Source organism: Puntigrus tetrazona, chromosome 16, assembly GCF_018831695.1.
Source record: "Puntigrus tetrazona isolate hp1 chromosome 16, ASM1883169v1, whole genome shotgun sequence".
Lineage (NCBI taxonomy): Eukaryota > Metazoa > Chordata > Actinopteri > Cypriniformes > Cyprinidae > Puntigrus > Puntigrus tetrazona.
In genome coordinates this window covers 23,176,120-23,200,991 of record NC_056714.1, presented here as the reverse complement: position 1 = coordinate 23,200,991, position 24,872 = coordinate 23,176,120, and the positions used below count along the sequence as shown (strand labels likewise).

Genomic DNA, 24,872 nt, shown 5'->3' with positions numbered 1-24,872 from the left:
GTGTGCACTGGGTTTCCAAACTTTTGTGAAAAGTGGGAGCAATAACCATATTCCCTATATAATGCATCTTTTTAATACATTCTCTCTTTTGTTTTGAGCAGAATACTGTGCTGGTTGATGAGAGGGGGAATATCTTCCACCAAGTGGTTTTGCATTCTGAAAAACAAATGATTGTCACCAAAGGATGTCAGCATGATGTTGCATACAGTCTTGAATGTTTGGCGCTTCAGGTAGGCTTTTTTTACCAATCCCATATGGCAATAATATCTGATGAACATTTTAGTCTAAATACTTATCCCTAAATCTTTTAAATATTCCGTAGGTTTTCTCCGTGACCAAATGTAACTGTGAGTAGTACTGGTCCTTTCACTTCCTTGTTTGGTAGACATTTGAGTTTAAAGTCTTAGAGCTATGTTGAGCACTGCTTTTTGATTACTTTATTTTTATTTAATGGCATTTGTAAAATAAGCAAGACTTGTTTATTTATTCCTCAGATAACTGTCCCATTGCACCTGTTGAAATGGTAGCAGAAGGTGAGAGGCTTGCGTGAAGTTGTTTCATTCATTGATTTTATCGAACGCTATCACTCACCCACAGACATATATTTATAGAACCAGCTGTGGTGAAGCTCGCAAGTAAAGGCAGAACTCATGTTGTGACGCATTCTGTCACTGGCTTCGTGCTACTTGGCTTTGTTATGACAGTCATAATCATCTAAGGTATCAGTCGTGACTTTATGACCTCCTTCTTCAGTCAGACTAAATGTTAACACTGTACCTCATGTTTTTCTTTCTTTTTCTTTTCATTAGGGAATCATCTGGTGCTGTTCAAAGATGAATTGATTCACTTTAGCCAGTGCTTACCACTGTTTGGTGCATTTGGATCCTTAGATCCTTCAGAAACATCCGTCAGTTTCCTCATTTTCAGCAATGTTGTCAGAGGTGCAAAAATGAACAAGGGAGTGGTACATAATCAGCTCGTCTGAGGTAAAGGAGACATGTGACAGTTTGGAGTTATTGTTCCTACAACAGACTATATACCAGCTTGTAAAAAAAATATTGTTCCAATGTAGCACAATTTAACAAGGTTAATACAGGGTGTATTAAACTTGCTAAATTGTGCTACATTGGAACAATATATTTGTTTGTACTTAATGCACTTTAATTGTGCTGAGTTGTGCTAAAGTGGAATAACTATGCTTTAGGTACATTTAAAAAGAAGACCGGGCAAGAAATGTGCTTTGTACTTAAGTAGTACTTCAAATAAATGTTTATTTTTGTATATTTCAGTATGACCCGTGTTTCTTTTTATAACTGCGAAACAATTTCTGCACTTTAGGGAACTGGTTTCCATATTCCCTTTTCAGTTATTATACCATTTGTTAGTTAATCTCTACTGTGCAATAAATAACAGTAATTAAGTAATTGCAACTTTGCGCCTCCTGTGAATTTAAATACGTTTTTGTTAACATTTCTTGCTTTTTTATTGATGTATTCATATTCTTGTTACATTATTAGTCGTATTAGTCTTATTAGTCATGTTTTTATAATATCTGGTCTATAATATCAAAGAAAAGTCATTTTTCAAAAAAAAAAAAAAAAAAAAAAAAAAATTCAAAATTTAAAAAAAAAAAAATTCATCAAAATTCATTTCAGGAAAGATGATGATGTTTCAACTTCCAGAACACAGCGTCAATGTCCCGGAGATGTTTAGACAGTGCTTTTGCTTGTACATAACGGGGTAGTGCTGCCATCTAACGGTGCACTGAATCAGGATCAGCTCGCCTCAAACTTCTTCACAAACATCTGTGCTTGTGTGTGTGTTTCACCATGGTCACGCGGTTTCCTGTCTGTTTATGTACACATTTGCATTTCACTCTCAACTGAACTTCTGATGATTACATTTTTTCTTTCAACATGATTTCATCCGGGCTGAGTAGAGCCGTTTTGAATTTGGTGGGGTTTCTGTAAATTATTCACTAATATGGAACAATAGGTCGTTTCTCATGGCGCAGACATCTAATGATACATCTATGTAGGCATATGTAGGTCTTTCTGGCACACTTATTCAAGGTGACTTGGAAATCATTGACCCACTTTTCGGTTTGCATTTCACAGAGAGGGCAGAACGATTCCTGAGGCTCCAAAATGTCATATGATGCGTTGAACAACTCCTATTCCAATCATCTCAACACAGTATGCTCAAATTACCTGCCTAATAGCTGTAAACAAATCTAAGTAAAACGATTCATTTTACTGCAAGCTAAACAAACCGTTTGCATTACACCACATAAGATAGGGTTAGAGTTCGTTTGAATATTAGGCTAATGATGATTTTCTTTGTTCATTAAGTATTATATGGGGCTCAACCAGCTTAACAAAAATGGTCCATGAACGTTTGTTATATATATATATAATAATATTTTAATTATATTTACTTCCCAATTTTGCAATTATAGGAACATTACTTTTAAATCCAACTAGTGGCTATTTTGTCAGTATAACCAGAATTTTTGTATCATTGAATGTTATGTTAATCAGTTTCAAATTATGGCTGAAAAAAAGCTTAAAGCCGAACAACTGTAAAACACATTCCTTTTCTCTTTTATTTAGTCTATTCCTCTTTTCTGCACTGTCTTACATTCCTTCCCTCCCACACTGACTGCTGTTCACTGCAGCGATATGATTCTGTCTCACGCTTGCTGCATGTGTCTCTTATTAGCCACACTTATGCAATTCCTTATGTGTGTACAGCAAAAGAAAGAGAAAAGAGAAAGACAAAAGCGTCCTAAGGGATGCGATATTCTTTGGAAACTCTGTGTGTGTGTGTGTGTGTGTATTTTGAGAAGGCCTGTTCTTTTAATAGTGTCTTGACTCTCTGTGGTTTGTGTTCATACAGTGAGCAACTCCCCACAACTGCAAAACAGGAATAGAAAACCATACACTTGGTTGTTTATGCATCAAACAACAGCACTGTTAAGAAAATGTGACAATATTAAATGAGACAGCTATACTTACTGTGATACTTTCCATGTCAGATGTCACAGTTTCAGTTCTGGAAGAAGTAAGATACTGTTTTCATTACGAATAACCAGTTAAATCAAGTGAAAATAATTTTTGTGGCCACTTTGACTGTCATACATACATACATACATACATACATACATACATACATACAAGACTCACACAAGCACACAGTACAATACTGCACATACAAAGACTTATAGAAAAAAATGGTATTTTATTTCCAGATTTTTCTTTTTCATTATGTTTTTATCTTGCATTTTTTTCCCCACAAGGTAAATTCAACATAAAAAATTAAAAAAATAACAGCGGTACCATGAAAATGTAAAAAAATAATAAAAAATAATGTTTATATATAATTATTAACAAACAAACAACATTAATAATTTTAATAAGAACACGATAAAGAAACATTATGAAGGTAAGCTGTTCATCTCATGCACCCTTTCATAAACACTCTTTCAGAGCGGTAAAGTTTTCCAAAATCAAACAAACAAGAAAAAAAATTAAAACAGATCAAGAGTTTTAGCCCATTGGGCTTTTAGTATCTAGCTACATGCAAAGACATAAAAGTGAACTTGATTTTTAGACATTCTCTCTGGCATAATGTTGTGTACATAGACTAATCCTCGGCCTAAACTCCTCAGCCTGGTGTTTGAAATAACACAATGAGGAATCCTCCGGGACATTTGGGAATAACCGTTCAGTGCCACAGTGTGTGCCAGAGTTATAAATCTCACCTTTTTTGGAATATACACATTGTTTGTTGCACCTGTATTTATGTTCAGATTGAATGATATGTGTTCTGATGTCACATTCCAAAGATCTATACAGATTTGTTGTCATTCAGTGCTGAATTTCGACATGATTGTTTCTTTTTATTTGCACTTCATCCCTTCTTCATTTTCTTGTCTTCATGTCCTTTGTGTTCCTCACAGCGTTTTGTCACTCTCTTTCTTTAGGTGGCTGCAATGGAGGGCAAAATTCAAAGATGAAAGAACAAAAAGACTGCATTGTAGACGTCAAATTTGATATGGTTGTGTAGTTATCGGCGATCCTTGATACAGCACTGATGAATTTTGTACTGATTAAAATAACAAAACGAACAAAATATTAGCCTTACGTGTTAATGTTGAATAATACTTAATAAGCAATTTCAAATAGTGAACTACACAGCTTGTGAGTCATTGCTAATGAAAAACTGAATAGAAAATGATGGTACGATGCATAATTGTTGACTTACAGCAACTGATTTTTAAGAGTAATGATTTTATAGTGTATTGAAACTCCATTACATCATTTGCAATGCTTGATGGGAATGGAAGTTCACTGCAGATCCCTTTTTATGCAGCTGTCGTTTCCATGGTAACAGAGATATCTCTAATTGGTGAATGCAAATAGGATTTCTCTTAAGGATTATGGGTGGAGTAGTTCTTCTCCTGAATTTGCCTATTAAACAGTTTTGGTGACATCTCAATAATTTGTGACTTTCACAGAATCGCTTAATCTCCAAAGTCATGGTAGGTCTGTCGTGAAAGGTTTACATGTTATTTTTATAAAAAAAAGGAAAACTCAAAATATAGGTACCAATACCAGTGATACTGAGCTAGGTATACAGTATATGTATCTATATATGCACTGACCTGTAGTACTCGTCCTGGGCAAGGGAGTGATGATGGTGGTGGATCCACTGCTGTTCCAGGGCAAGTCTCTGGAACTGAATCTCGGCACTCTGAGCCTGCTGCATTGCCTGGAGCTGGTGTGCTGCAGACATGGATCCACCCAGAGACGAGGACTGGGGCATCTCACGGAAAGGACCTCCTGTACACAACATGCAAAACAAGTGCAGAAATCATTTAGCACGTAAAACAATGAAATACATCGCTACGGAACATCATCACACCTCTTACCAAAGAGCTGCTGTCGAAGCACCTCGCTGTCAGTGAGGGAGTGTGCCAGGATGGGAGGCCCAAGAGCAGCCCCTGGGTACGGCAGACGGGCCAGGGGAGACCCTGATGCCAGCGGATCCATCAGGGGGTGTACCCCTCCCGCGGCTGCCACCCAAATACGTAACAAAACAAAAGTGGGAAATTTAATAAGAGTAGCACAGTTTCCCAGTGGCACTGTAGGTAAAAATTCTTTGCACAGAAACAGTGCTGCCATTATTCTTGTTGTTCGCAACCCATTTTACTTTCAGAGTGAAACTGGACATTTAGCTGACAGTAACTGTATTGTTGATGTTGCTAAATTTGATACAGAAGTGATACTTTTATGGGTGCTGTTATCCCGACAGCCTTAATAAGATAAATTCTTTCAAAAACAGTTATTTACTCAAGATGTTTTAGATCTACATCTTTTAATTTTTTCTTCTGTGGGAAACAAAATTAAATATTTGGAAGAATCTTTCAATTGTTTCGTCCTTATACTGAGTTAACACAGTATAATGTAACGCTGGACCTTACTGACTTACACTACAAAACATTTTTCAAAATATCTTGTTTTGTGCTTCACAAAAGCAATATAGTTTTTGTCCACAAAAAAATGAGTATAGATGTGGAACATGAGGGTGAATAAATGACAATATTTGGGTGCTTGCATCTAAAAGAATTACAAATCATTAGGCAGTTTAATTATTTTGTTTATTATTATTTTTGTATGGATGACGAAAAATATTATGCAATTTAAGATGGGAACTTAATTTTTAATGGTGAGAAATGACATAATTTGTTAAAAATTACTAATTCACAATTAGTATCTTGCTGTGTTGTTTTTCCTTTGTTATGTATTGTTTTTTCGTTTCCTTGGTCAGCAGTATGTTTGAATTTCAACTGGTTATTTAATTTGGTTATTAACATTGACTAATCGACCATCCTGGCCCATCCCTAGTATTGACAGAACTATATTCTTAATTTGCTATTCTGTGATACAGTGTGCTGTGTAAAGTGTGAGTGTGTGTGTGTATGGTGAATACCTGTGTCCTGCTGGTGCAGATGTAGGTGAGAGTGAATATGTGAATGCTGGTGATGATGAGGAGTCACGTTTAGCATCTGTAGCCTGCCAAGAGAATCTCCTCCTCCTGTGCCTCCTGCAGCCGCTGAGCCTCCTCCTGCTGCTGCTCCACCTGTCCCTGCCCTTTCCCTATCCCTCTCCCTTTCTCGCTCCCTCTCTGTGGCAGGCATCACTCTCTCCCTTTCCCTATCCACACTCCTTGCACGCTCAGTGCTGGGAGGAGTACGAACAGGAGTGGGATATCGTTCAGAGGGCGTAGCCTGAGTTGGGAGGGGTGGGGGCTGACAAGAAGGGTGTGTATTTGGAAAGGTAGAATGTGAAGAGGGGTGATGAAGAGATGAGGTTGTTGGAGGAGGAGGAGGTGGTGGGGGAGGTGGTTGAGGAGGAGGGGCGGGGCTGCTGGTGTCACTGGGGCTCCGGCTGGAGCCTGGTGGGCGGGGAGTGTGGCTGGAAGAATAGAGGAGGTGGGTGGGACTGACAGAGGTGGAGGGACAGGATTTGGATTCCTAGCTGCTGCGGCTAAAGCTTGAGGGGGTGGTGCAGGGGGTGGAGTTGTACCATAAAGGGCAACCTCGCTACCAGGAGCTCCGCCTCCAGCCCCGCCCCCCAGCAGCAAGGAGTGTGAGTGTGTGTGCGAGTGTGCGTGTGACAAAGCTATTGCCGGGTCGGCTAAGGCTCCAGCTGTGTAGACACGCTCCTCGCTCTTAAACTCAAATCCTGGCTTCACGCGCTCTCTTTGAGCTGCTACAGCATGAGGGAATCCCACTCCTCCAAGCCCCGCCCCAGCCAACCCCCCATGTCCAGGACCATGCCCTGGATGGGCGGGGCCTCCCTCCAGCCCACCTCCATATAAAAAGCCCAGAATGGCAGCAGCCGTGGCGGCGTCGGGTGGAAGGTGGTGGGGGTGTGCGAGAGCTGGGTTTTGGAATTGGGACAGGAAAAATGAAGGATGCACATGGGGATGAGCGTTAGCATGTGCATGTGCATGCATGTGCATGTGCATGCGGGTGAGGGTGATGGTGAAGGTGGGGATGGTGTACCTGCGCGCGACTGGCAGCGCTCAGTGGAGACATGGTGTGAGGACGGGCATATTCACTCAAGGTTCGGAGGGCTGGGGTATCAGGCCCCAAATATGGGCCCCCAAGACCAATGCCAAGAGCACCTTGAGGGCCTCCCACAACTGGAGAGCCCCCTGCCATGGAAGGAAGGAGAAGAGAATGAGGAATGGAATGAGAAAGAGAAGGATGCAGAGGATGAGAGGGGTGAATGGCATGGGGGTGTGAAGCATGGTGGGCATGGTGATGCTGTGGATGGGCTGACGGGTGTGAGGGATTCACAGAGGATGAGGAAGATGATGAAGGGTCTAGAAGGATGGAGGACGAAGAAGGAAAGAAGAGCGAAGAGCTCTGTCGTGTAGCTGTAGCTCCTAATCCTGCACTTGTGCTACTGTCCTTCTGCTGAAAAGAGAAACATGTTTGTTAGGATGAGAAACATGTTTGTTGCAATAACATGCAATAATCTGTGCATGAATTTAGTTTTAAGAATGTTAAAAAAATACTGAGATTGCTGGAATACTTTATTTTGAAACACTACTAACAAGCTCTGCTGTCCCTTACCTGAAGATGTCTGTCCAGGTCTCTCTCTCTCTCCTTTTCTCTCTCTCTTTCCCGCTCTTTCTCTCGCAGGTCTCTCGCTCGCTGTTCGACCTCTCTACGAGCACGTTCTATGGCCTCATTTCTCTTTTTCCAAAGCTTAGAACCATCAAGCGGAACAAACAGAACATCACTCCGGGCACAAGAGTTCCCACTTCCCCGGTCAAGAACCCTGTGGAACCTGAAATCAGAGAGGTATCATCTTTTTCATGAGGTAAACCATTTCACATGTCAATACTATTAAAACACATTTACCCGATCATGTGGAACCAAGTTTTGGTTATATCAGGTAGCACATTAGGTTATCTTATAATCTCTTGTGTTTCCCTGACAACTGAGTATAGATTTCTGTACATGTTTTCGATGCCAATAGCCCCGTGGGCAGTGAACCGACATATAGCGTATACCGACATATTCCCATTGCACTTTGTGTGACCCGAGTTTGAGTCCATTCCCCTCACTCTCCCATCTTGTTTCCTGTAAATATATACTGTCTTATAATAAAATAGCAAAAAATGAAAAAACTGTACACCTGACTAAGACATGTAAAAGTGTTATTGTAAGATTTCTTAAACACAACCATAGAAAGCTAGCTAAACTAATTTAATACATTGACAAACTAAATGTGGCTGAAACTACACAGAGTTCAGCAGAAGGCTTTCAGTCAATAATATGACGTATTATATATCAGCAATAATATAATATAAATAATTATAAATATAAATAATTATATTGTGCATCTCTATTAATGGCATGATTATTCAGTTCTTTTTTTCTTCTTAATTTACTTGTTTATGATGTTTTATCATATTTAAATGAAACACCTAGTCTTACCGAGCTGATTGGCTGGCATGAATTGGAATGTCAACAGGTTTTGGTTCTGGGGAAGGACTTTGGAGAACTGGAGGAGGGCTCTCCAAGTCCTCCCTCTCCTCTACTGGCTCCTCCTTGATGACAGGTGGTGGCACTGGGCCAGAAGATGAATCTGAGTGACCATCTACTCCAACAGATGTGCTGGGGGTTGAAGCAGTGTTGTTATGACTAGGGTTACTGAGATGCGGTTGTACTTTAGTGTTTTGAGGGGAATGCAGTAATGATGGAGTGCTAGTGCTATTGCTGTTGTTGGGAGCATTGCCACTGGCGTTGCTATTTCCATGGTTACCATTGCCATGGTAAGAGCTACTGAAAGGAGTATGACTGCTTAAAGTGCCATGGTAAGGAGTGGGCCTACAACCTGATGGACAAGAGGTGGAGACACCAGATGCAGGAAGTGGTACAGAAGGAGCAGATGTTGATGGAAAAGGACTAAACCCTCCCATTGGATTGGTTGAGGGACTGGGAAGAGGAGAGAGCGGGGTTGGTGGAGTCTGATTGGATGAAGAATATGTGCCCTGTCGAGCATGATTGCCTGGAAGGGATGTAATGGATGGGGGCTGGCAATGTGAACTAGTGGAGGGTGGAGGAGGTGGAGGGGGATAAGAAGTAGAGCTGGGATGACCAGGTCCAGAACCACTTGATGAAGGAGAAAGGGATGGAGGGTGAGGAGGGTGATTGCGGTTTGAATGAAGAGCAGATGTAGTGTTGTCCTTTTCCCTCTCTCTGTCTCTGTGCTGCATAGGCAGGGCTGTCTGTCCAGGATAGTGAGGGTGATGTGGAAGTGGAGGTCCTCCAGGATACTCCCGAGTAAGATTTGGGGCCAGTCCAGGTGGGCTCGGAAATTCCCTTGGCACACCAGAAAGTGGAACAGAAGAAGAGGTCGATCCAGGGGGAGGGTAGGGATCCTTTGACCCTGGAGGAGGGTATTCTCTTAAATAGTGTGGAGGGGGCGGAAGGTCTGCATTATTGGAGGGTGCTTGGGGGGTCTGTCCTTGTAGTGTCTGCTGCACATTTGCATCCATTGGTGAAGAATAGTCTCTATTTGTGGGGATGGAATTTGCAGAGGAAAAGGGAGGATGACCAGAGCTGTTTTGTGGTGAACCGGCTGGGTCACGGTTCACCAGGGCTGCCGAAGGCAAAGCAGATGGTGGGGCACCTACAGGGGCTTGGTTGGCATTACCAGCATAAGTGTTACTCCCTGCCTCCCTAACCTGGCCTGCTAAATCCCCCCACCTACTGTCCTTTTCTCTTGGATGACATCCACCCCCTCCGGAGCTTTCAGTTCCAAACTCTCTGCCCTGTGCTTGAAGCTGCTGGTTTTGCAAAGGAAATTCCCTCCCAGTTCCTCGATCCCGATCTCTAAAACCTGGACCATATTCCCGACCACTCTGTGATCCTGCAGGTCCATCCCGGGTTGCACTATAATCTCTGTTCTGTCCAGGTAGAGAATTCCCAAAATCCCGGCCTACATTAGAGTTGGGTCCTCCACCACCAGAAGTGCTACCACAGATGCTACTGCTGTTGCTGTTTGCATTGCTACTGCTATTACTAGCAGGGAAGTCTCTGTTGCCAAATTCCCTCCCACCCCTCTCCCGCTCAGCTGCAGTGCTATACCTGGGCAAGAACTCTTTGTGTGAGTGGGGATGAGGATGAGATAGGTAAGGTGGGTGGGAGGAGTGTCGGGTGGAAGAAGGAGAATTGTACACAGAGGGCAGCTGTTGCTGTACTGGGGGCTGCTGGCTTGGATGAGTGTGATGGTTACCTGGATAACGTACATATGCCCAGTTGCCAGGACAATTAGAGGGAGGTCCCCCTGACCAGCTGGTGGGGGTGTAATGGTGAGTGTTGGGAGGAGGAGGTTGCTGGGGAATGGTACTACTTTGTGGAAGCAAGGAGGGTGGAACAGACTTATCACCTTTCTCTGGTTTGTCTGCTTTACTTTCCCCACCTGGAGCATTCTGTCCAACCTCTAGAGGTTTCAGGGCAGGTGGAGGTGGGAGTGTCGGTCCATGACTCACATTTGAATTCCCATGGGAATACTCAGCTCCTCCCACCCCAGGTTTCCCACATTGAGTGCTTGCTTTTGAAGGGATGCGACTACAGGTGTGTAGTGGTTCAGGACCACTAGGACCTGTAAACTCCACTTTGTTTGCAAGTTTGGAATCTAGGGGAAAATATGACTTCCTGTTGCTACTCGCTTCACTTGTATTGTCCACCATCCCACGATGAGATGTATATAGAGAGGATGAGGACTTTAACAAAGACAAATCTCCCTCCATTCCTCCCTCGCAGTCCCTCTGGTCCTCTGGTCTGCTATCCTCACCTCTCCCTGAGCCTCTCCGATCCTCTGCTGCACATTTTGATGTTCCTCCATCTTTGTTTTTATCACCCTGCTTTGGGGAATCTGGAGAGTCAGATTCAGAATCCAAACTGGCCAAGGGGGAAGCAGAGAGACTTGGAGAAGAGGATCGATTGTCCTGGTCAATGTCCCGTCCACTGCTTATGCTGCTACTACTGTTGGCTAAGCTGCCTCCAACTGAGCTCCGACTGCCTTGTGATTGGCCATCCTCATTGTCACTTTCTCTTGATTGACTGTTGCTTGAAGTTGGAGGTGGAGCTGAAGTCGGAGTGTTAGTTGAAAGGGGTGGGGCTGGGGGATTGGATGAGTCCTAGTGGCAAAATCAAATATCATTATATTAAAAAAAAGATCAACCTTGAGGAGTTTAATTCATGTTAATTCATGTTTCTAATATTTTATCAGTACCTGGACTTTCTGTCTTTTGGGAGGTGGCACATGCTCCTCCCCTTCACTTTCTGATGAATCATGGCCTTGAGCTCTCCGGCTGAAACGTCCAACAGCCATTTCCTCTCCACCAGTTCTTTGCTTAATAGTATAATTTTTAATCATGATGTAAGTCAGTTGCATTTTTACAAACAAAATTTGCTCACAAGCGTACATGCAAATTGAAAATAAAAACGTTTCTTAACAAACAAAAAATAAGTTCTCACTAGTGTGGCATACTGTGAAAATGAGGGATGAAAGAATCCAGTAACAGAGAAAGTAAAAAAGAGAACCAAATGAGGTTACCAAAGATGAAGAAACTAGGACAATGGAGAATATCATAATGAAAATGCATTAAAAGAAATAAAGACAGATGGAGGAAAATACAAGAAATCTTACTGTTTGCCTTTCATTGCGCTCTGCTCGGGAGGGGCTGGGGTGCGGACGTCTACCCCTCCTCTCCTCGCTGCCCCCCCTCCTGCGTCCACTGCGAGCGGGCATCTGTGACCATGCCCAACATGACCGAGGGAGGGCAAACAGAAGAAAGAAAAAGAAAAACAGTATAATAAAATTACAGCGTAAGACAAAAACCAAAAGAATAGTAGGAACTAAAAGAATGTTTTGTAAAAACAGTAAGTAAAAAAAAATACCATTTTAATAAATAGTACATTCCAATATGGATATCCAAATACTTTTTAATAACAGACACAAGTGCACTTGGTTTAAATGGTTCTGACTGACTTAAAGACTTATATCTACATATGATCTACCTTTTATGCTGATCTCAGTATGCAGTAATGCCCTCACCGATTCTTTGTTGGTTCGGGTCTTCATGACTAGCTCTCTATGTGGTCCATTCCTTCCAGTCAGCCATTACAGAAAGCGGGAGCGTGACCACAATCAGGATGGTTGGCCTACAGGCTGCCTATCATAGCATTAAATCTTTAAAACCTGGAGGGAACAGAGTAAATATGACTGAAGTAAACTGTTAATTTAATTCCCTTCTCAATTTATTTGAAGAGGTGATGACATCGGCCCACTGTAAGTGCAAAATGCTAATCTAATGTTATTAGATATATCTGTCATAATCAATGATTAAATGATCTGTGACTAAACTATCTGTAATCAATGCAATGTCTACAATTTAGACACTTAAAACAATCTTCTGCTTGCAGTTACAGTGTTGGGGAACAGTAATTCTGTACAAGAAAAATATTTTTGTGTGGACTGCATAGTACTTCAGAGGGTTTGTGGTACTCTGAAGCTGAGCTTTAGTCATCAATGTTGAATGGAGCTCTGCAAAAACCATCCACTGCAGCCAGCATAGGGAGAGGCACTGCTTACACTAAAAAATCAACATACACTCAAATCTCTAAATTCAACATGTACAAAAATACATTTAATATTATGTGCACAAAAATGTGCTTAATAATATTCAATCACACTTATGTAAATACCCTCAAATACATGCTTTATACTGTTGTACAAATATGAAAATGTTTCCATTTACATTTCAAGTATTAAATATTAATTCCAACACCTTTTAAATTTGACACAAACTATTTTGATTATCTCGGCAGAAATTCCTACCACTGTAATGGAGGATATTTTGACCGGAATTTGTTTTACAGCACAGATGTACAGTTTTCCCCCATCTTTCTCTCTTTCCTGCTTATGGTTTCCTTCTTGTCTCTAGCCTGCCTCACTGATAGCAATGCATTTTTAATTTTAAGGACAGATATTCTTCTTGAATGATGTTTCAAATAAGTCTGACAACATTGGGGATAATTCAAACACAATCACTTAACAACGATGCAATAATCCAGTGACATACAATAACGTTGCTAATTAACCTCATCGTAGTTGTAGTGAATCACATGATTTTTCAAAATTCTGAGGCACGTCAGCCTTTTGAACACATGACCCATATCCTAAACTAAACCATGAGAGACACTGCATTTCTTCATGAGAAAAAAAGCAGCTGAAAAATTCCCACTTGTTTGAAAGAGAGAGAGAAGGGAGAGAGAAAGACGATAAATAAGACAAAAATATATATATAGTGTGGGTAGGAGGTTAACTAAGTCACTCCAGTATTTCTTATTCTTTCTCTCTCTCACACACACACACACACACACACACACACACACACACTTCATTTATTGTGAATGAGACTATATATAGCGCACTAACAGACTGAGTGAAGTGAGTGAGTGTATTTAGCACTGCCTTCAAAACTGCAAAATGTACGTCTACACCCAAACCACTGAACACAAGAGAAAAACCACAGTACTGATAAATATTACATATAAACAGATTTACAGGCTGCTGACAACCAACACACTGAATACTCTGGCTACTCCATCATGACCACAATTAACAAAATACTCATTTGTAAAACAAGAATTATTTCTAGTGCCAAACACACAAAGACTGTACATATCCCATAAATGTACAATCAGCATATTTGTGATCCAATTACGGTGTGCACAAGGTAATATATCCAAATGACAAACAATAAAGGCTGCCAGCACTCTGTCTACAGGTGAACCTTCATTCATCAGGAGTCCATTACCAAAATCCTGGCCAGGCTCCATGCATACCAAAAGCCTACCACTCTCCCTCTGCAAACACATGCAGCTATGGAATCAGCAATACCTTCATTACAATACAGTATATACATACAGGCACACATCATATGGCAAGCAATCTAAACATTTATTCTTTACGTCAAATATCTATTTTTATGTTACCACTACTTATTTTTTTTAAATATTAAAGTTATTCGAGACCAGTATCTTTTTCATTTTACTATAGGTTAGATACTATTATTGTTCTTCACAATTTTTAAAGTTACTGGTACATGTTACTGATTGGCAACAAAGACTAACTTGGAACAACAAATGGGATTTTTTTTGGGAACTTTAGTGTGGGCTTCAACTGTTCACCTCTGACTAACACATATCCCAGTTTTATCTATTATTATCTATTATAATATTTGTTTAGTTTCAGTTTTACTAGTAGCCACTTATAGGAAACTAGTATTAATATAAGCACACACACACACACACACACACATATATATATATATATATATATATATATATATATATATATATATATATATAGAGAGAGAGAGAGAGAGAGAGAGAGAGAGAGAGAGAGAGAGATACACACAAGTAGTAATACTAGCAAGATACTAGTATTGAAATCTAGTTCAATTTCTTATCCCAACTATTTTATATTTGTCAGTAATAAAAGGATTGCATCTTATATAGGCTACTGGTTTCTATTCGGGTAGTACTGAATAATAGAATAAAATATAATTACATGCTAATAACTATTTAAATATTCTGATTCATATGTAATAGATAGTAGTACCTAATGACTAGTTACTAGTAAAATAGTTAAATAGGTCATGATCAACAGCAACAACTGGAACACATACTAAATACATCACAATGTAAGAGGTATGAACAGAATTTCCAAAGAAGAAAAAAAAATGCAGTTTGTTATCAGCAACAATGGAATAGTTACTTGCCACTTCTGGGATAAGAGTATAACGGATAATTACTATCACGTAGGACCAACTGAACTGCAAAACAGGTTTACTGTTCACCACCAGTGGATTACAGACTAGTAACACCAATTTAAAAAGTACAAGTAGCCCAATATAAAAAGAGTACTAGTTAGTTTCAAGCAATAAATGTTAAAATGGCTTGCCACAAACATACATAACACAAATCATACACTCTATTCCCCCTCTCGTACACATATGCACAAATATAGTTGGAATTAGCTTTGAATCTAAATTCTTTAGCACGTAAAAGCACAATGCCAAAAGGTGGGGTGAGTTAGACACCCGAACGTGCATCATCGCTCGGCCACGCACCGCAACGTTCCTTTCTTCCATTCTTCTGCTGCTTGTTATTGATACGCATGCAGAGGCAGTGCTCTACTGTACTAACTGGACGACCTCTGGATTACAGTTCTCAGACAATGCACTGCACATTCAATCCCGATAAGACGAGGAGAAAGGGTCGCGAGTAACCCCCCTTTCAGCCTTTTCAGTCTTCTCATATGAGGAACATTTGGGATCAGAATGGCGAATGGCATTCTTGTCGAGCTCCGTGGAATGCGAGCACTCGAGACCTGCGTGGTTACGCACCCCGATTCGCAATATGATTTCAGCCCAATCTATGCATATTAGTAAAGCACAAAGACGGGTGCGCGAGGAAGGGGGAACCATCTGAGCATGGCCAAAGAGTCAAATATAAGCATCCATTTTCTCCTCTTCTTACCTATAATATCCAGCGATGCGTATCTCCCTTTCTTTCTCTCTCCTGCTGCCGTTCGTACTGTACATTGACCTACACGCGTTCAAACATACAGGCAACTCGATGCGCGGAAAGATTTACATTGTTGCGGCTTCGCAAATAACGCAGTGTTTTCCCTGCCGCTCCCCCTGAAATCGGCGCAGAAAAACGGGGTGCAGCTGAAGACTGTACAAATTGATGCGTACGTTTGATTCTTCCCCACCCCCTTTTCTTTCTGCCCCTCTCCCGCTCCTCTGTCAAGACGACTTGCACTCTTTTGCAGTCTGTACGGGCACAAATCTTCACGGAGGGGTGAGCGAGGGACGCACGACCACTCGAGGGTGAGAAGGGGCGTGATTTTCCTTATTCTTCAGGGAAAAGGGCAAGGTAGGGAAGGAAAGCCAAGGAAAAGGGAAGGAAGAAAAGATGTCGAGATAAGGCTATTTGTTCGTCGTGTAAATTACTGCTTATTTAATTGTCGATTTACGACACTTAATTAAGGAAATTAACCTAGAACTGCTTGATTAGGTAATGGACACTAATTGGGCCTAATTGTACTGCCTTAATGAGCAAGGGGTGCAATTATTTCTGCAAAGTTATTATTTGAAATTGGCAATTTCGTTAATCAAAACCTAAGCTTCCATGTTTAATAAGCGCATTTCAAATCTACAGATTGTTCTCAATTAAAGTCAACATGGAGCCCATTCACTGTCTTAGAACAAGTTCTCCTTCTTAATATTAATTTTTGTCAAAAATTGGACATCTTTTTCTTCCTGTGAAACGACTTTCCTTTCCGCTGATGTCATGAAGGCCACACAGGCTATTGGATAATATTAACTATATAGGTATTGCCTTTCTCAGGAAGCCTATAAATCACAATTATGTTAAGCAAAACGCACATTTACGTTTTAGTCATTTAGCAGACGCATTTATCCAGAAGCGACTTACAAATGAACATAACAGACAGAAGAATATAAAATATCTATGTACATACATATAAGGCTAACGCGTGTCCAAACAAGCTATTCACAGTAAGGTGAGTAGGCCCTACTTGCTATAAGTGGACCATATGAGTTGCACATATCACATATTTGACACATATTTTAATGTGTCTTTACACAAGATAGGCTCTGAGCTGGTTCTGTGCCTGCTTTAAATTGACACAATGAAGACACAATGTAAAAGAGTACTGAAATATGTCTTTGTCATTGTTGTGACGAAGCATAGGCCTACTTCAGTCATTTATATTTTATATATGCCCTTTCTATGTTCATTATATGTTCAAAAATCATTTCGTGAGATATTTTATTCACACTTTTATCCTGCAACTGTGTTTTTTTTTTGGAATATAAGCCACTTTGGATTTAGCTTCACTGCTGCCTTTGCATTGTAAAGATGGCATTAAAGAGACTAAATAAGCTTCCACAAATCTGTACTTTCTTGTAAGACTGCAGTGGAGTGACCAGTCAAGCGGTCTCTCTCTCACACACACACACACACACACACACACACAATCCATCTCCCTCAGTCTCTCTCTCCTGCAGTTTTTTCTTCCCTTTCGAATAGACCTCTGTCCCAGCTCCCATTGTGTTGTAACCATGGTAACCAGCCTAGCAGAAGTGCGCGTGCGTTATCATGTCTGCTGTCTGACTGTAAGCGCCCCATCTACCGTTTGAAGCACGAGAGGCTGAGACTGGCTGCAGAGCTACTTTGCATTGATTTACTGTTGCAGGTGTTTAACAGAGAGCGGCGTTCTCTTACGGTTTGGAATTTGTTACAGTACAAAATAACACAATCAGCATTCAGTAAATAACCTGTAAACCTGGGACTGAAGGGAGCACACGGTTATATTCATGTTATGCACATGCATGTTCAGAAATCTGTAGGAACTTATATGTGGTTGCAACAGTAGTGGGTGGATCTTATTTCTGTTTTATATTTGAACCATAATATTGCTATGCAATATGTCTCTGCTAAAAATAGTTTGAACTTAACCCAAAACAAAATCAATTTGATGGAATAGGTTCAGTGAATAATACACTCGTTTATTTATAAAGACGGCAACATGTTGCCATCTACTGGCTCAGTGAGGTAACGGTCGAAAGCCACTAATAATATAAACCACTAATGCACAGACTGATATTTTGTCTGAAATTGGCAAATAAAGACAATCAGAGTGATACAAATAAAGAAACGACTCAGTACTGCTGAACTGTTGATTGGCCAACCAAAAAATAACTAAGTCCTGAACTAAGTGTTCACAATGCTTTGGATTTTAACTTTACACAATTTCTTTCAACGGTAGAGATGCAGTATGCATGCCTTATGGTTTCAAGATCAGACACACTGTTTAAACATTCTCACTTTATGTTCTGCATAGCAGTGTTTAAATGTTTCTTTTTATAGCCATCTCTTTTGTCCCAGGGCTGATCACACTGACCTTCAGCAGCAGGTAGGCCTACTCATGAGTTTTCTACTGTGGGGAAAGTCACAGATTACAATTTACAAAGGAGTGTTCAAAAATAGAGAACAAAAAAAGCTGAAAACAGAGGAAAGGAAAGAACAAAGCAATAACCTGCTCAAACAGATCTAGAGAAGTATTTATAAAACAATGGACTAAATCCTCGTACAGATCTGCCATGAAACTACACCTCATTTCATTCTGAAGGACTGACTTTGTCTGAATTTTTGCAGTGTGCATCATAGATGTATATGAACTAGTATGAACCACTCTGTTAAGTGTTGGCTTTTACTTCACCACAAAAAAATATGTGGCTATGGGGCACAAGAAAATCTGATAAATTACTGTATTTTTATATCAGTTATTAACTATAATAATAAACTATATTTACAATAGTTTGTACCATATATACAGTATAATCTAGATCTATTTCTCTCTCTCTCTCTCTATATAACCTAATGCAAATACCATGTCGCTAAAATTACCAGAGCTTGTTTCTGAGCAAATCAGATCAAGCAGAAAAGAACAATAGGGTTAACATCTATTACCAAACATCTGTCTACGATCTAACAATAAATCATGAACTATCGCAGAGCCTTTATGTGAAAAATTATTCGAAAAATAGCAACGGAAAAGGAACGTAACAAAAAAGGGAGATCAGGAAAATAACTATTCGGTCATCCATTATAGCATTTTTTTCTATTTTTGCGAAAAATGTATTGGGAGTGCTCTGCAAAAATGCATTTGATTCCAGACAAAATGCATATAAATGTATGTACACAAAAAAATAAAAATCACGGTTCCCATGATGTACTCAGAAAAAAAGTCTGGGGAATAGTAAACGTTAACACACGGACACACACAAGATACATTATAGCATGAGATATTTGTTCTAACATAAATTAAACCCACAAGCATTTTTATTACCAAGTTAAGCCAGTAAATAAGAGACCACACCACACACACAAACAATTAAGCTATTGTAATAAAAACATTGGCTTTAGAACTGCGTTACTGCAAACAAAACTATTCTTTTCATATTTTGATCAATTCCAAAATATGTTGTGATGGCAAAGCTACATTTTCAGTAACCATCCAGTGTCACGTGATCCTTTAAATCATTCTAATATGCTGATTTAGTCATTTCTTTTTATTACCTATATGGAAAAAAGTTCAATAGGTTCAAAAGAACAGCATTCATTTGAAATGGAAAGATTTTTTGTAATATTGTAAATGCCTTTACCGTCACTTCTGATCATTTTTCATCTTAGAATAAAAGTCAATTAATTTTTATTTTTAAAGCATACAAACCAAAATTAAACTGACTCAAAATTGACACAGTAATGCATATACGTATAGAAAAAAAACTTCAGCATCAACAGCAACAGTGGGATCATTAAGCATATTGCTGACTATCAAGGCATAGATGTAACACGGCACAGCCAATGATGTAACAAGGTCTTTTTATTAGTTAATAAGTTTAATTAGTCAGCATTGTACAGTTAAACCCACAGATACCCTAGTGTCAACACAAACATATATGGACTTTACGGTGAGTGTGTGTGTGTGTGTGTGCACGCGAATATATGTGTAGTGTATCATTAAATATTTGGATATTGAAATATTGGAAGCATGAGAATTCATTTAAATACAAAGATGTCTGTGTGTATGTATATATCACAAGGTTGAAGAGCTGTCTGAATTATGATGAATGCTGGTGTGTATGCTTCGGGAGTAGTAACGTGGTATGAAGTACACAGGCCAGGCCAAATTCCACACAACAGAGATGCAGTCTAAAAAAATTCAGCCTGTGTTATGATACCTCATGCCAGCACACGTCCCTGTAAGGAGCTGACTACACATATTGAGACAGTTCAGATCTATCAAACATTTGACCCCTCAGTTATAATTTTCTTCTCTATCCCTCACTTCTCTCTTCACAGCATCAGCTAGATAACTTCACCTGCAAATAGATGCACAAAAAAAAAAAAAAAAAAAAAAAAAAAAAAAAAAAAAAATGAAAATAATAATAATAATAATAAAAAAAAATGCAGTGTATAACGTACAAATTCAAAGAGACAAGTTTCATTCGGGCCGTGTGAGATTCGTACCTCTCACCAGTCGTAGCGCGGGCGAGAGTGAGGAGGATGGTGGCGTGGTGACTCGTGGCGAGGCGAGGGAGAGGAGGAGGAGCTCGGAGGCGCTGTCAGGGCCAGCTGCTGTCCAACCCCTGCACTCCGCTCACGCCCATAGTCTAAACTACGGGCATTAGGGGGGCGGTACCGGCCCACCTCTCTCCTCCACTCTTCGTCAAAGGCAGCTGCCTCACCTAAAGGAGTGATTTTAACAATAGTGAATAAGAGAATTTCTTCACAAAGGTCCGAGATGATATTTAAGCAGTTGCCTGCAGTTACAGGAGAAAAAAAGAGAGAGAGAGAGAGAGAGAAAGAGGGATTTGGCTCACTCTCTTCTAGGTTGAAGAAGTCCTGTCTCTCTTCACGGTCTCCTGTGAGACGGTTCCTTGAGCGTTCCATCACGTGACCTCTATCACCAATGTGATGCCCTATAGCCATTCGCTCCAGGCCACTTTCACTGTCCCGCATTGTTTGACGCGTCTCTCTTATCTAAACAAAAACACATATGCAATTTAAGAAAGAATTAGAGCTGATTCAACACTTCTACATGCGGTAATTTAGGAGAAAAAAATACAATGCATCAGGAATTAAGCAGGCAATCACTAATTTTTTCTAATTTCAGTTGCCAAATGCAATAATGGGATCATTGCAATAATAAAAAAAATTAGGGATGCACGATAATCATTGTTCGATATGCAATCACATTTTGTCAGTAAAGCCGGTACCGAGGTAAATGCCACCCTGTTATTTCAAATTGAACAGCATTTACTACACAGAGCCGTAGTTCACTGCACAGATCTCATTCATTATCAGGGTGGATTGCCAGTGAACAACGGCTCTGTATGCTGCTCAATATGAAATCATGCACATGATGGAATTTAACATCGATTATAAAACCAGCTTGTGCGTTGCATATCAGCCAATGATTATCGTGAATCCCTAATAAAAAAAACCCTTTCAATTCAGATTAATGATGGATAAGAATTATGGGGATGCACGCAAAAAAAAAATTATTGGCAGAAGAAGAAACTGAAAAAAAATGAAACACTGGGACGAGGGTTGAAGACCAAAAGATTTGTTAGAACTAATTTAAAACAGTAAAAAAACATTAGATAATGTTGCAGATGCCAATTGGAACATTATGTGTGAATGTTATAATAAATGTATTAAGAGTTGTTGTTGTAATATTATTGTTGTCTTTTTTGGGATGTTTGTCACATGCCTTGTAAAATGTTACTGAGCAACTGACAAGGATACTCTTTCAGCACAGATTTTCCTTGTGCTTGGGACTTTGAACCCTGGCTCCACAAGCTCATCATTGCTGTCAGAATACATGCAATTTGTGCATGTATAGCAAATATAACTTCTGAAATTTATTTACTAATTGTTTAAGGCCATTTTTCTATTATTATACAGTGACCAGCAACAATGACCCTTTCCTCTTCTCATCAGAGACATGCAATGAAGTACTAAACAATCTCTGGCTGTCAATACTTGTAAAGATTTTTGCATCTTTAAAATACTTCCATACTGCCAGCATGTTTGCTGCATTAGTGTGTGGCTCTATTTTGATCAAGTCACAAACAATGGTACAATTGATTACATCTTTTTGTCTATTTAGCCGAACACCAGAATATATTAGTTTCCGGTGCATTCTTAATGATGGCAAATATATTAGTTTGTGGGCCAGATATTCAAGGCTGGGGTTCAAGAGTCAGTCACTGTCACATTCCCCTTCATATCTATTGCTGTGTGTCCGTGCGTCTCTTACACCCCCGGGAGCAGTGCGATATTCACTGGTCTGCTGATAGACTTTAGGTGCTCCTGCGTCCGTGGAGGAGTACGAGATGACTGTGGAGGAGGAGAAGGTCTGGCAGTTTGGAGAACCAGACATTCGTTCCTATAGAGTAAAGAAACAGTTACCAATTTATGACAATTGAGGCTGACTGATAACACTATTCGCGCAACTGTTTGAAGAACTGAGAATGAATATAGACTTGATTAATTTAATGTGAAATCTAAAAAGGCAGCAGCTTGAAAAGTCACAGTCTGCACTCATTCCAACACAAAAGCTGTAAATTATAACGCACCCTTACCATTAACAAACAGAATGTTCTTAACGTAAGGGTTTAATAATTCGGCTCTGCCGATCTGAACTCACCATGTTCTCCATCATTCCACTCATCATGCTGAACATGTCCATGAAACCACCACCCTGAGGAAAAAAACAAACACAAATGTCAAAATGCAGTTCTGCCACTAATCAAATAAGTGAGCTCCTTTGTATAAAGCGTCAAGATGTCTTACCATTCCCATCATGCCGAAAGGGGCCAAGGCTCCAGCTTGTGGCTACAAAGGGTAAAATATGGACAGTTTAATCTTAAATACAAGCCAAATCACTCAAACACTGAAAAGGTCCTGAATTTAGCATCAAAACGATTAATATCATTTAATCATTTAACTCTCATGTTGTGTACATTTTTACCAAGACAGGGTTTTCTTTTACCAGAAAATGCTAATTTATGTTATCAATCTGAACTAAAACTTACCGATTTGGCTCAAATTTAACATTGATAACCCCCCCTCCTTGTTACACTGTTCCCTGTCAAAAATGACCAGCCAACAAATGCAATAACACTACTACAATTTACCACAGGCTTCGTATTTCTGCTTAGAACTGACTGATCACTGAGTTAATGCCAAAATTATTTTTCTTTCACTCAAATATAAGCACAAGAGGCCTATGACCAATCGTTTCTAAAAAGAAATACAAAACCTCCGCTAACCGAAAGAACAACAATAATAATATATTTTTTACAAAGAGCATAAAAATAATTCCAAGATTTGGTGATAACAATTTTCCAGCAGGTCATTCGCGGTCCGGAAAAGCTTGCTAGGAAGACATTTTTGCACAGCCCCAATGTGTACCTGCATACGTGTACGTGGATGCTGGATCTGAGGGGTGAGAGGAAACGGGTCCATCCCAAAAGACCCGAAGAGACTCCTCATCTGGTGTCTGTGTGCTGCGAACGGATCCCTGTCACAACATATAACGCACACAATTTTACAGTCACGAAATGCATTCAAAAAGCACTTACAGCTGACAGTGCTTATACTCACATCATGTATGGGCTGTCATCCACATCATTCAAATAGCGAAACATTGTTGTTGCTCTTTCTTGGTTGGTTGAACTTGCACCAGTAAATAAACTTCCGACTCCTTAATCAAAATCCAACACAACAGCAGCTCAGGAGCTCGTAATTGGTCAACCAATCATCAAGTTCCTTTCGCCAGATATGCAAAACAGTCTCAACTGGAGAATTATACAATCCGGCCTGCGCGCTCTATTACCTAATCACAATACAAACCATCAATTTACCGAGCGAGACGGATAAAACACCCTGATATACTAAAGCAGCTCTGCAGAACATTTATACCTAGGCGAATACCGTCGAATATTCCAGACAGGTGCTAATCCATAACAGCCTGCGAGCTATTTCAGATCGTTAGCCTAACATAATAACATGCGTGCGGAAATGATTTGTTTACAACCGCGGCGGGCTTCTGAGATACGAGTCAAGGTGAATTTTTATCCAGCTGGCGAGAAAAACGGCAGCACGCAGAGCAGACGGACCGACGGAAATAACCTCCGCAGATGAGCACAGGAAGACAGTATGACAAAGGAAACAAAACCTTGAAGATCTTGGGCGAATATCTTGCGCTTCTGCGAGATTCACGCGGTTTTTTTTCGGAACGCACTACATCAGAGGCGATGCCGTGTCACGCGCTGTCACTAAAAAATAGAGTCCAGTGAAGAAGAGATGCTTTTGATGGGAAGATTACGCGCACTTAGTAAAACAGGCACAAAAGCCAAACGTCAACAGAAAAGAGAGATGGGAGGGGGAGGAAGAGGAGGGGAAGAGCGCTGCGTACATTCCGGTGAAGAAAGATAAAAGTTTAAGCGCGGCTCTCAAAATTACTCTCTCTTTTTTTTGGGGCTCCGATCCCTTTATATTTTGGTAGCCGCTTGTTCATTCGAGGGTTCTCCCGTTGACTTTACGAGCAAAATAAATGTGATGCTTGGGCATAAATTCACACTGCATGCATGTACGTTATGGAAATGTGACGAAATAACGAGCTGCATGGTGTGATTAATATGTTCATGTCTTCAGTGCTCGTTAAATATTTCTTTGTTTATTTCTTTTATTTTATCAATATTATTTGGACTTCTTTTTTCGTGCGCGAGTGCACGTATAACACGTACTGGTGATTTTGCAATATTGTGTGCAAAATATCAAATAATAAATGTAACAGTATATGTGTGATTGTGTATGTGTGTGTAATAAAAAAATATGCATGTATGTATGTATGTATGTATATGTGTGTGTATATAATTATACATATATTATGTTAAAATACTTATTTTATCTATCCTTTGTTGCAGTGTCTAGGAATTGAACGCGAAGAGTGCAATTCTTTAATATGTTTTAAGCTGAATCATACATTTTAAGATTAAACAGAAATTGTAATTTATTGCCTTTCTTTTTGTCGCGTCGCTAGATGGCAGTACGCAGGACGTGAGTATAGAGAATCTCTCATCGACAGAGAAAAGCCATCTTT

The 24,872-nt window shown here is 39.9% G+C and overlaps 2 protein-coding genes across 3 annotated transcripts; both read right to left on the bottom strand.

Moving 5' to 3' along the window:
- Nucleotides 1-3,269: 3,269 nt before the first annotated feature.
- Nucleotides 3,270-15,964, bottom strand: atn1 (atrophin 1). The gene is given in 12 exon segments (XM_043261781.1): nt 3,270-3,989; nt 4,667-4,844; nt 4,934-5,077; nt 5,995-6,426; nt 6,429-7,035; nt 7,037-7,489; nt 7,649-7,865; nt 8,519-11,229; nt 11,325-11,444; nt 11,742-11,843; nt 12,150-12,293; nt 15,641-15,964. Coding segments are annotated over 11 exon segments (5,025 nt in total). The 5' UTR covers nt 12,177-12,293; nt 15,641-15,964; the 3' UTR covers nt 3,270-3,955.
- Nucleotides 15,965-19,562: 3,598 nt separating this feature from the next.
- mlf2 (myeloid leukemia factor 2) lies at nt 19,563-24,168 on the bottom strand. 2 transcript variants are annotated; one of them, XM_043260462.1, is made up of 9 exons: nt 23,946-24,168; nt 23,372-23,471; nt 23,180-23,288; nt 22,559-22,600; nt 22,413-22,466; nt 22,023-22,151; nt 20,581-20,740; nt 20,228-20,445; nt 19,563-20,079 (listed from the first exon to the last, which is right to left on the bottom strand). In XM_043260462.1, exons 2-8 carry the CDS (start codon nt 23,413-23,415, stop codon nt 20,231-20,233), a joined length of 753 nt encoding a protein of 250 aa, XP_043116397.1. In that variant the 5' UTR covers nt 23,416-23,471; nt 23,946-24,168; the 3' UTR covers nt 19,563-20,079; nt 20,228-20,230. The 2 variants fall into 2 exon arrangements, with proteins under 2 accessions (XP_043116397.1, XP_043116396.1); XM_043260461.1 differs by having other exon boundaries at nt 20,183-20,445; nt 23,372-24,168.
- Nucleotides 24,169-24,872: the final 704 nt, after the last annotated feature.

What these genes read in the sequence shown, in the direction of transcription:
- mlf2 (XM_043260461.1), bottom strand. Translation starts at nt 23,415, where the DNA reads ATGTTTCGCTATTTGAATGATGTGGATGACAGCCCATACATGAT. An exon ending in ATCCACGTACACGTATGCAG is followed by an intron (nt 22,601 to 23,179) that starts GTACACATTGGG and finishes TACCCTTTGTAG; the next exon opens with CCACAAGCTGGAGCCTTGGC. An exon ending in GTGGAATGATGGAGAACATG is followed by an intron (nt 22,152 to 22,412) that starts GTGAGTTCAGAT and finishes TTTACTCTATAG; the next exon opens with GAACGAATGTCTGGTTCTCC.